Source organism: Scyliorhinus torazame, chromosome 1 (genome assembly GCF_047496885.1).
Source record: "Scyliorhinus torazame isolate Kashiwa2021f chromosome 1, sScyTor2.1, whole genome shotgun sequence".
Lineage (NCBI taxonomy): Eukaryota > Metazoa > Chordata > Chondrichthyes > Carcharhiniformes > Scyliorhinidae > Scyliorhinus > Scyliorhinus torazame.
The window spans coordinates 39384272-39396750 of NC_092707.1; the positions used below are offsets into that span (position 1 = coordinate 39384272).

The 12479-nt window shown below is 47.6% G+C and overlaps 1 protein-coding gene across 1 annotated transcript in view; it reads left to right on the forward strand.

Moving 5' to 3' along the window:
* LOC140414008 (uncharacterized) overlaps positions 1 to 12479 on the forward strand; it is an 82222-nt gene that overhangs the window by 23240 nt on the left and 46503 nt on the right. The window contains exons 7-9 of the mRNA XM_072500953.1: positions 3194 to 3259; positions 6003 to 6068; positions 6835 to 6900. Coding sequence (XP_072357054.1) covers positions 3194 to 3259; positions 6003 to 6068; positions 6835 to 6900 — 198 coding nt within the window. The remainder of the gene's footprint in view (positions 1 to 3193; positions 3260 to 6002; positions 6069 to 6834; positions 6901 to 12479) is intronic.

The following is a 12479-nucleotide window of genomic DNA, read 5'->3' on the forward strand; positions in this document are numbered from 1 at the left end:
CATTCTGAATTCTCCCTCTACTGTGCCCGAACAGGCGCCGGAATGTGGCGATTAGGGGCTTTTCACAGTAACTTCATTGCAATGTTAATGTAAGCCTATTTGTGACAATACTGATTATTATAAAGTTAGCCCTTGAAGAATGTTCTCCACCACACGTTGAAAAATGGCACATGCCGACAAGACTCCGAAGGGCAGGCGTGTGTATTTCTATAAACCCTAATGGGTGTTAATTGTCACGCGTTTCCTTGATGATTCGTCTACCTCTAGCTGGAGGTATACATGGCTCATATCTAGTTTGGTGAAGGTTTGACCCCCCTGCCAGTTTGGCATATAGGTCTTCTACGTATGGCATGGGGTACCAATCTAAATTTGAAGCTTTATTAACTGTTAGTTTATAGTCCCTGCAAAGGTGGACCGACTTGTTGGGCTTGAGGCGGGGACTACTTGTGCAGCCCATTCTGTGAACTGCACTGGCCATATAATCCTTCGGCTCTCTAATCACTCAAGATCAGTCTCTATTTTGGTAAGTAAAGCGTATTGGACTGACAGTTCCCTGAAACATTCCGGCAGCTTTGCCTGGGTAGTGTCCTTTGGCCACACTTACAGCAGCCTCGCGACTCACATCCTTGTTATTTCTAGGGTTCTCCTGCCATCTTCTGAGATGCCAGAATGTCCTGGCTGAAGGTTGAATTGGTGGTGAGTGCCTTGGCTGGGAATGCTGGATTTGTGGGTCCCCCCCCCCTCATAGCCTGAGAACACTACTAACAATCAGCCCTTTGAGTTCTTGGGCCCCTTTCTCAGTGCTCTCCAAGGCTGGAGAAAATTCTATAGCCCTTTTGATGGTGGGTATTGCCAAAACTTTGTTTTGTATCGCAGCATTATTGACCCCTCACACGATTTAGTCGCGTAGCATCTTGGTTAGAATCAGAGAATTAGAATCATAGAATTTACAGTGCAGAAGGAGGCCATTCGGCCCATCGAGTCTGCACTGGCTCTTGGAAAGAGCACACTACCCAAGCCCACACCCCCACCCTATCCCCATAACCCAGTAACCCCACCCAACACTAAGGGCAATTTTGGACACTAAGGGCAATTTAGCACAGCCAAACCACCTAACCTGCACATCTTTGGACTGTGGGAGGAAACCGGAGCACCCGGAGGAAACCCACGCACACACGGGGAGAACGTGCAGACTCCGCACAGACAGTGACCCAAGCCGAGAATCGAACCTGGAACCCTGGAGCTGTGAAGCAATTGTGCGAACCACTATGCTACCGTTAGGGATGGGCCAAACTCGAAGTATTCAGCCAGCTTCCTTAATCTAGCCAGGAATTCTGTCAGGGCTCCCCAGGGGTCCTCCCAGCCACGTTGAATCGGTAATGCTGGAGGATTATGGATTGCTTTGGGTTGCAATGGTTCATTTCTAGATCCACAAGTTCATTGAACGTTTTAGTGTAAGGAGCTGCAGGACAAGTTAAACTCTTAATAATGCTGGACGTCATGGCCCTGCATGCTGTCAAAAAGATTACTTTATGTCTGGCATTCCCTACTATATCATTGGCACGGAGAAAGTGGCGTATGCATTCGGCATACATGGGCCAGTTCTCCACGTCTGCAACATAAGACTCAATCCCCCCAAACAAAGGCATTACCGGGTTTTTCTTATTGCTTTGTTTCTTCCCAGAGTTGTCGTCGGAGAGTTTCAAAAAGGCTGCTCAGAATTCTGTCCTTGATCCAGGAGGCGCGGAGTTAAAGGCCAAACTGGGCAGGCGGTGGGGCAGTGGTATTGTCTTTTTAAAATAAATTTAGAGTGCCCAATAATTTTTTTCCAATTAAGGGGCAATTTAGTGTGGCCAATCCACCTACCCTGCACATCTTTTGAGTTGTGGGGGTGAAACCCACGCAGACATGGGGAGAATTTGCAAACTCAGGGCTGGGATCAAGCCCGGGGCTGAGATCAAACCCGGGTTCTCAGCATCGTAGGAAGCAGTGCTAACCACTGCACCACCCAAGCACAGTGGTACTGTCACTGGATTAGTTAACCAGAGACCGAGAGTAATTTTCTGGGGACCCAGGTTCAAATCCCGTCACTGCATCTGATGAAGTTTGAATTCAAAAAAAAAATATCTGGAATTAAAAGTCTTATGATAACCATGAACCCATTGTCGATTGCCATAAAAACCCATCTGGTTCACTAATGTCCTTTATGGAAGGAAATCTGCCGGCCTTACCTCGTCTGGTCTACATGTGATTCCAGGCCCACAGCAATGTGGTTGACTCTTAACTGCCCCCTCAAGGGCAATTAGGGATGGGTAATAAATGGTGGCACAGCCTGCTACACCCATGTCCCATGAACAGATTTTAAAAATGTTTTAACTGAAAATAAAGCCACTGCACGGCACACAAAGCAAACATTCCAGCCCAGGACTATCGGGAACTCCCAGTCTGGGAGCTACATTTAAAGGTCCCGCTAATGAGCTCTAGCTGGACGGGACTCTGCCCGCTCACCACAGGAACTCGTATTCTACGAAGACCAGGGAGAGATTAATCAGCAATCCCCCGTGGTCCTCCTGAGGATTATCACACTACTCGTCAGCTTTTTTTGGCATGTGCCTCCATAATTAATTGTCAAGTAAGCACTTAACAGAGCAGTGATGGGACTTCCCTGCAACCAAGGACTCTATGGGCTGACAACCTGCACTCCAAGAGCTGCGGGCCAATCAGAGGCCAACAACACTTAATTGCTTGGTAGTGCCCCTGGGGAGGCAGTAACTGCAGTCGACAAAGCACCCAATAACCTAAATAGCCTGCGCTCATCCAATTCCCCACAAATATTCAGGTGCAATCCAGTCTTTCTGCAAAGGGTTGGAAAATATTTTTTTTAACATTTTCGTATGTTTTCACATAAAACTGGCAATGTGGATGAGATGTCAGTTGGAAGAAAAAAAATCAGTTTTTCATTTTGGATGATTTTGTCATTTGTACACCAAGCAACAGATCTGTATAGCTAGTTTTATGGCTGAGAGGCAAATTTGAAGATCTATCCTGATATTCCTGCCAATTAGTGCAAATAACAATAATAGCCTTGGTTGAAGTAGATTAAGAAACTGAACATAAATTAAAGAAAATAAGGAGGAGTTATCTTTTATACCTCACCAGGTGCTAAATACACAAATTTTGATGCATATTTCAGGTAAACGAGGTTCTTCTAAACGTGGATCAGAATCGTCAGATCTTGAACCGTGCCGTGGACAAAAAGGTATATGAAATGCTTTAAAATTTATGTCACCAGCAGACAATCTTTCCATTTTTGCCGATGTGTGCTTTAGATGTATGACTGGAGATGTAAAGATGTAAATCATCTATACCTTGTGTGACCTTGATCTGGTATTCACCTGCGAAAGCTGCATGTCATCTCTTTTTGGGTATACCTACAGAATTAAGTGCCAATCATCCACTTAGTAGGGTAGTGGTGGGCCTTCCCCAAAATCAAAAACTCTATGGGCTGATGTCCTGCACATGCAGAGGCCAATGAAAGGCTAGCAACACTCCATTGCTTGGTAGTGCCACTGGGGAAGCAGTTACTGCAGCCGGTAATCATAGAATTTAAAGTGTAGAAGGAGGCCATTCAGCCCATCGAGTCTGCACCCACCTAAACCCATGCCTCCACCCTATCCCCATAACCCAGTAACCCCACCTCACCTTTTGGACACCAAGGGGAAAATTAGTTTGGCCAATCCACTTAACCTGCACATCTTTGGACTGTGGAAAGAAACTGGAGCACCTGGAGGAAACCCATGCAGACAAAGGGAGAAAGTGCAAACTCCACACAGTCACCCGAGGCCAGAAATGAACCCAGTACCCAGGAGCTGTGAGGTGGCAGTGCTATCCACTGTGCCACCGTGCAGCCCACACCATCTAAATAGCTTGCATTCATCCAATTTCTCACAAATATTCAGTTGCAATCCAGTTGCAAACGATTGGAAAATATTTTTTTGTAACTTTTGAATAGACTTTGGTAATGTGGATGAGATAACTACTGTAAGAAAAAAAAATCACTTTTTAATTTTGGATAATTTTGACATTAATAGACCAAGCATCAGATCTGTATAATGTTATACCTGTAAAACCACAGGTACTTTCGACCAGTTTACTTACTTAAAGTTACCTCGGGTGTCTGTATCTACGAGGAAACAAACCACAAACACAAGTTCAAAATTCAACAATATTTATTAACACAATTAACCCTTATATTACCCACAAAATACTCGAGGTACCCAAGATCAGTAGACCTGTGCATATCAATAGGGTGCAATGATCTCCTTGAAGGGTGATTAGGGAGGCGGGTCCAGACATGTTCTGGCAGTTTGTGTGTTGCTTGTGTATTTGACTTTGGTCAAATTCCAACAGCCTGTCTGAGGTTTGACTGTAGTATAATTTTAAAATGCCCAATTCTTCAATTTAGCATATCCAATTTAATCGGCCTTAAAGCTAGGGTCACCACAATAGCCACTTTTGTGCCTGAGGGGCAAGTTGGACGATCTATCCCATTATTCATGCCAATTAGTGCAAGTACCTAGAATAGTTTTGGCTGAAGTGGATTAAGAAGCTGAAGGAAAAGAACAGTAAGAAGTTTTCCAACACCAGGTTAAAGTCCAACAGGTTTGTTTCAATGTCACTAGCTTTCGGAGCGCTGCTCCTTCCTCAGGTGAATGAAGAGGTATGTTCCAGAAACATATATATAGACAGATTCAAAGATGCTAGACAATGCTTGGAATGGAGCATTAGCAGGTGATTAAATCTTTACAGATCCAGAGATGGGGTAACCCCAGGTTAAAGAGGTGTGAATTGTGTCAAGCCAGGACAGTTGATAGGATTTCGCAGGCCAGATGTTGGGGCATGAATGTAATGCGACATGAATCCCAGGTCCCGGTTGAGGCCGCACTCATGTGTGCGGAACTTGGCTATAAGCTTCTGCTCGGCGATTCTGCGTTGTCGCGCGTCCTGAAGGCCGCCTTGGAGAACGTTTACCCGGAGATCAGAGGCTGAATGCCCTTGACTGCTGAAGTGTTCCCCGACTGGAAGGGAACATTCCTGCCTGGTGATTGTCGCACAATGTCCGTTCATTCGTTGTCACAGCGTCTGCATGGTCTCGCCAATGTACCACGCTTCGGGACATCCTTTCCTGCAGCGTATGAGGTAGACAACGTTGGCTGAGTTGCACGAGTATGTACCGCGTACCTGGTGGGTGGTGTTCTCACGTGTAATGGTGGTATCCATGTCGATGATCTGGCACGTCTTGCAGAGATTGCCATGGCAGGGTTGTGTGGTGTCATGGTCACTGTTCTGAAGGCTGAGTAGTTTGCTGCAAACAATGGTTTGTTTGAGGTTGCGCGGTTGCTTGAAGGCAAGTAGTGGGGGTGTGGGGATGACCTTGGCAAGATGTTCATCTTCATCGATGACGTGTTGAAGGCTGTGAAGAAGATGTCGTAGTTTCTCCGCTCCGGGAAAGTACTGGACGACGAAGGGTATTCTGTCGGTTGTGTCCCATGTTTGTCTTCTGAGGAGGTCGGTGCGGTTTTTTGCTGTGGCGCGTTGGAACTGTCGATCGATGAGTCAAGCGCCATATCCCGTTCGTACGAGGGCATCTTTCAACGTCTGTAGATGTCTGTTACGCTCCTTGAGATGGTTACCCACATCTCTGGATCTGTAAAGATTTAATCACCTGCTAATGCTCGCATTCCAAGCATTGTCTAGCATCTTTGAATCTGTCTATATATATGTTTCTGAAACATACCTCTTCATTCACCTGAGGAAGGAGCAGCGCTCCGAAAGCTAGTGACATCGAAACAAACCTGTTGGACTTTAACCTGGTGTTGTAAAACTTCTTACTGTGCTCACCCCAGTCCAACGCCGGCATCTCCACATGAAGGAAAAGAAGGAAGAGTTATTTTTTATATCACATTAGCTGCTAAATACACAAATTTTATTGCGTGTTTCAGATAAGGAAGGTCTTTCTAAACGTGGAACGAAACTATCAGATCTTGATCCTTGTCGTGAACGAGAAGGTATATAAAATATCCTAAAATATATGTCATGAGTCAATCTTTCTATTTTTGCCAATGATATTATGCCAAGGAGACACTGTGTTTTAGATCTGTGACTGGAGATGTAAAGATTGCTTTGGTATTTACCCACATCATCAATACATTTTGCCCAATATAGTGTAGGTGAAGGAGGTATCACCAATGTCTGGATGATGGAGTTCATCACCACGTTTTGGTATATGTCTAACAGGACAGTGGTGGGCCTTCCCCGCAATCTCTGAGACTCTGTGAGCTGAGGTCCTGCACACCAAGAGCTGCAATCAAAAAACAGCAATACTTCATTGTTTGGAAGTGCCACTGGGAGGCAGTGACTGCAGCTGGAATGCACCCACCCACCTAAATAGCCTGCACTCATCCAATTTTTCACAAATATTCAGGTGCAATCCAATCTTTTTGCAAACAATTGGAAAATATTTTTGGAACATCTTAGTAGATTTTCACATGAAACTGGTGTTGAGGATGGGATAACTATTGTAAGAAAAATGAATCAGTTTTTCAACTTGGATGATTTTTTCATTTGTACACGAGGCAACAAATCTGTATAGCTAGGTTTATGCTTGAGGGGCAAGTTGGAAGGTCTATCGCATTACTTATGCCAATTAGTGCAAGTAACCTTAATAGCCTTGGCTGAAATAGATTAAAAAACTGAACAGAAATTGAAAGAAGGCAGAATTATCTTTTATATCTCACCAGATGCTAATTACACAAATTCTGATGCATATTTCAGATAATGAAGGTCTTTCTGAACATGACACTGAACTATCAGACCTTGATCCTTGTCGTGAACGAACAGGTATAGAAAGTACTTTAAAATATATGTCCTCAGTAGACAATCTTTCCATCCTTGCAATTTTGTAATTATGCCAAGGAGCTAACGTGTGCTTTCCATGTGTGACTGGAGTGAGGTGAGGTCATGTTTTTGAGTGTTGATGGACTGTTTTCTGTGTTGGGTTCATCACAGTTTGAAGCTCACAAGATATTTTTGTCCTCTGGTATTGGAGGTTTGGATCCCTCTCTTACCCTTTGCGCGTGGCTGAGCCCCATTTTTGAACTTGCAGGTGAGTATTGTCCACTTGGCAATGAACACCTCCTCCTCTGAAGAGGAGAGGAAACAAAGAGTGAGGAGGCATGGTGGGCACAGGCATCCCTCTCGGGCAGAGGTGTAGGCACAGGATGATCAAAACCAACAGAGAGGAGAAGGAGACCCCGTAAAAGATGCCACTACCCTGATACCAAGGTGCACAGACTGGGATCAAACTACCTTGACATGACAAAGATCCAGTGCCGCAGGAAGCTCTGTCTTTTAAAGGAAACTATGACGTGCTTCTGTCACCCAATTGTGTGGGTGAACTCCAATGCCCGTGGCTCTGAAGACCACTGTGGCACTAACTTTAATGCTTCAGAAGGTACTGCGGGTTATATGTGTGGAGTCTCCCAGTCAGCAGCACACAGCTGTATCAGGTTGGTCACTGACTTCCTGTTTAGGCATGTGAGAAGATTCATTCATTTCAGGAAGGACCAGTTTACCCAGGGTGAGCAAGCGAGAGGATTCAACACCATTTCAGGTTTCCTCCTTTATCCAGGGTATCATTGATTGCACCCAAGTGTCCATCAAGGCGATAGCTAGCCAGCTGGGTGTCTTTGTTAACAGGAAGGGTTTTCACTTTATGAATGTTCAGACTGTATGTGCTCACATACGGCATGTGTGTGCAAGAATTTGGTGCAGTTTACACACTTCAGCCATTCTTCGCCATTCACAGGCGCCCAGTTTCTTCGCTAATCCACCTTGCCTTGACAGCTAGTTGATTGGCGACAAAGGTTACCCATTGAAAAGGTAGCTGCTTGGGCAGCATGTGGCGCAGTGGTTAGCACTGGGACTGCGGCACTGAGGACCTGGTTCCAATCCCGGCCCTGGTCACTGTCCGTGTGGAGTTTGCACATTCTCCCGTGTCTGTGTGGGTTTCACCCTCACAACCCAAAGATGTGCAGGTTAGGTGAATTGGCCATGCTAAATTGCCCCTTAATTGGAGAAAAAGTAATTGGGTACTCTAAATTTAGAAGAAATTTTTTTTTTAAAAGAAAAGGTGGCTGCTGACACCTGTCAGATGCATAAAAACGGACACTGACAAAAGACACAACCACTGCCATGTGCCAACAAATGAGGTGGCAGAGAGGACCATTGGGCTGCTGGAGGTTCTGGTGCCTCAATGAACAAAGAACAATACAGCACAGGAAGAGGCCCTTCGGCCCCCCAAGCCTGCACCGGTCATCCTACCTTGGCCAAACCCCTCAGTACTTCCTTGTGCCGTATCCCTCTATACCCATCTTATCCATGTATTTGTCAAGATGCCTTTTGAGCGCCATTAATGTATCTGCTTCCACAACCTCCCCGAGCAACACGTTCCAGTCATTCACCACCCTCTGTTTAAAAAACCTGCCATGCACATCTCCTCTAAACTTTGCCCCAAAGACCTTACACCTATGCCCCCTGGTGACTGACCCCTCCATCCTGGGAAAGAGTGCCTGCCCATCCACTCTATCCAATCCCCTCATAATCTTGTAGACCTCTATCAGGACACCCCTCAACCTCTGTCTTTCTAATGAAAATAGTCCGAGTCTATTCAGCCTCTCAGCATAGCTACCACCCTCCAGACCAGGCAACATCCTGATAAACCTCCTCTGCACCCTTTCCAAAGCCTCCACATCCTCCTGGGAGTGTGGCGACCTGAATTGTGCACAATATTCCAAGTGCCGCCTTACCAAGGTTCTATACAACTGCAGCATGACTGGCCAGTTTTTATACTCGATGCCCCGTCCAATGAAGGCAAGCATTCCATATTCTTTCTTGACTACCTTGTCCACTTGTGTTGCCACCTTCAAAGATCTGTGGACCTGCACGCCCAGATCTCTCTGACTTTCTATATTCCCAAGAGTTTTGCCATTTACAGTACATTTCCCCTCTATGTTACACCTACCAAAATGTAATACCTCACACTTCTCTGGATTAAACTCCATTTGCCATTTCTCTGCCCAAGTCTCCAACCAATCTATGTCCTTCTGTATACTCTGACAATATTCAACACTATCTGCCACTCCACCAATCTTGGTGTCATCCGCAAACTTACAAATCAGACCAGCATCGTTTATGTATCCTACAAACAACAGAGGACCCAGCACCGATCCCTGGGGAACACCGCTAGTCACAATCTTTCATTCATAAAAACATCCTTCTACTGCTACCCTTTGCCTTCTGGGACCAAGCCTGTTCTGTATCCATCTTACCACCTCATCTCTGATCCCGTGTGATTTCACCTTTTATACAGTCTGTCATGAGGCTCCTTGTCAAAGGCTTTACTGAAGTCCATGTAACCAACATCCATCGCCCTCCCCTCATCAATCATCTTTGTCACTTCTTCAAAAAACACGATCAAGTTAGTGAGGCACGACCTCCCCTTCACAAAACCATGCTGTCTATTTGTTTCCAAATGGGTATCAATCCTGTCCCTGAGGATTCTCTCCAATAATTTACCTACTACCGACGTGAGGCTCACTGGCCTATATTTTCCAGGATTATCCCTGCTACCTTTCTCAGACAGGGGTACCACATTAGCTATTCTCTAGTTGATGCAACCATCAATCCACTCGAAGATGCGTGGAGTAGTAAACCGTGGTTTTAATCAGCTTAGAACTGAGCCTGCCTGAGACCGTACAACACTGAAGGCGGCCCCACAGGTCGACAACTCTTATACTTCCTGTAAAGGGGGTGGATCCATGGGCAGAGTCCGTACATGCCCCAATATATCCCCTGTGGGTGAAGCCACACAATGGCCCATAGGTAGAGCCCACAGGGTTAATAACATAACACAGTGCACTGGTGAATTATCAGTAATTATACATTCACAACACTAGTCCTCTGTGATCTCACCGGTAGCCAATGAGGATACAAAGATGTCAGTCAAGGCCCCATCAAAGCATTCAACCGATTCAGGGGCACCCTGCAGTACCTGCCTCAGGTGGGGACACTGGTGAAGTGATTGCAATCAGGAACCTTTTGCGGGGGGGCAGGCACTCCCTGATTCAACAGTTCTTCAGCTAGGATGGCATTCCTGCCTTCTTGCATACTCATTGGGCACTACCTCAATCTCAAACATATAAGATTCAGCCATTCCATGAGACCATTCTCATCCAAATAAAGTTTGACACCCCAGACTTCTCTCAACAGGCAATGATGAGACTTCCGGGTGCGGCTATGCAGAGCTAGGTCGCATAATCGGCAGCTCCCGCTTGGAACGGACTTTTGGGCTCTTTTACAGGGCCCCCACAGCATTTGTTTGACATTTCCCGGTGTGGGAAGAAGACTGCAGCATTCCCCTGACGGTGTCCCCCAGGAATGTTGTGTCTTTTGGCTGCCAGACCCGGCAGAAACAGTGAAGGATTTGGCTTGATCTGCAGCAATAGACAGAGGCCTCTTCCAGCATGCAGGCGGGGGAAGGGCAAGCTTAAAGCTGCAATCTGACTTGACTCTATCAAAGGTGAATTCTAGCAGCAGAGGGAACAACTGTGAAAGGATCTACCAAGGTCACTGAAGAGGCGGGGACGAGGCTTCTGGTGGCGGCCATGGAGGAGCAGGTCACGCATTCGGCAGCTCCCGTCTGGTACCGACTCTCAGACCTTTTTCAGGAGTTTCCATAGACTTTTTGGGGCAGACTGGTGAAGCAAACACTGCCAACTTCTATGAAACGGACCAGAAGTGTAACGGCCAAAGGAGCGGCACTGGAGCAACGGGAGAAGCGAGGGAAGAAAACAAAATGGCGGCGGCCAGGGACAAAGGGGAGCTGCAGGAGTTCAGCAAGCGCTGCTTCGAGGAGCAGCGCGAGGAGATGCGCAAAGAGATGTTGGCGCCTATGCTTTCGGCAATTGAAGGACTTGGGCTCACGCAGAAGGCCCACGAAGCTAAGATTCAGGAGGTACAGAAAAGAGTCAGTCAGAACGAGGACGAGCTCGTGGGCCTGGCGGTGAGAGTGGAGCAGAACGAGGCGCTACACAAGAGGTGGGCGGGAAGACTCGAAGACCTGGAGAACAGGTCGAGGAGAAAGAATCTGCAAATCCTGGGTCTCCCTGAGGGAGTGGAGGGGGCTGATGCCGGGGCATACGTGAGCACGATGCTCGAGACGATGATGGGCACGAAGGCCCCTTCGAGGCCGCTGGAGTTGGACGGGGCACATCGGGTGCTGGCGAAAAAGCCCCAGGCAAATGAGCCGCCAAGGGCGATGGTGGTGAGGTTCCACCGGTTCACGGACAGAGAGTGGGTTCTGAGATGGGCCAAGAAGGAGCGGAGCAGTAAGTGGGACAATGCAGAGATCCGAATATACCCGGACTGGAGCACTGAGGTTGCAAAGTGGAGAGCGGGTTTCAACCAGGCCAAAGCGGCGTTGTACCGGAAAGAAGTGAAATTCGGAATGCTGCAGCCAGCGCGACTGTGGGTCACACACAAGGGCCAACACTATTACTTTGAAACGCCAGAGGAGGCGTGGACCTTTGTACAAGCCGAAAAGTTGGACTCTAACTGAGGGTTTGTGAGGGTGGGGGGGATGTTTTGGGGTTTGATGTGTGATGGTTGTTGTATATAAAGGGTCAATTATACGCAGGAAATGTTACATGGGCTGGGGGAGAGAGACAAGGCCGCGACAGGAGCTGCGCCAGAGGGGGCGGAGCGGGCTTTGGAAAACACCGGGTTTTTTCCCGCGCGCAGGAAAAAAGGCGGGAAGGGGAATGAAGGAATGCATATGGATTGGGAGACTCCCACGCGGGGAGGTCAATGGGACGGCGGGGGAAGCCGGGGTCAGCAGGCGTCAGCTGACTTACGGGAGTGACATGGGGGGAGCAAAAAATCTAGACAGGGGTCTAGCGGGGGGAGGGGGGGAAGGGAGGGGGGGAAAAGGGTTGCTGCTGCACTGGTCGAAAGGGAATGGGACACAGAAGAGGTGGTTGGGACGGAGGTTCCCCCTCTGGGGGACTGGAGGGTGAGGGAGGCGTGGACACGGGACTGGCCCAAAAAAGGAGATGACTAGTCGGCGGGGCGTTGGGGTTGGGGGTGAGAGCCCCTCCAATCCGGCTGATAATGTGGAATGTGAGGGGCCTGAATGGGCCGGTGAAGAGGGCTCGAGTGTTCGCGCACTTAAAGGGACTGTAGGCGGACGTGGCCATGCTCCAAGAGACACATCTGAAGGTGGCGGACCAGGTCAGGTTAAGAAAGGGATGGGTAGGACAGGTATTCCACTCGGGACTGGACGCGAAGAATAGAGGGGTGGCAATATTGGTGGGAAAGCGGGTGTCATTTGAGGCCAAGACTATTGTAGCAGCAAATGGAGG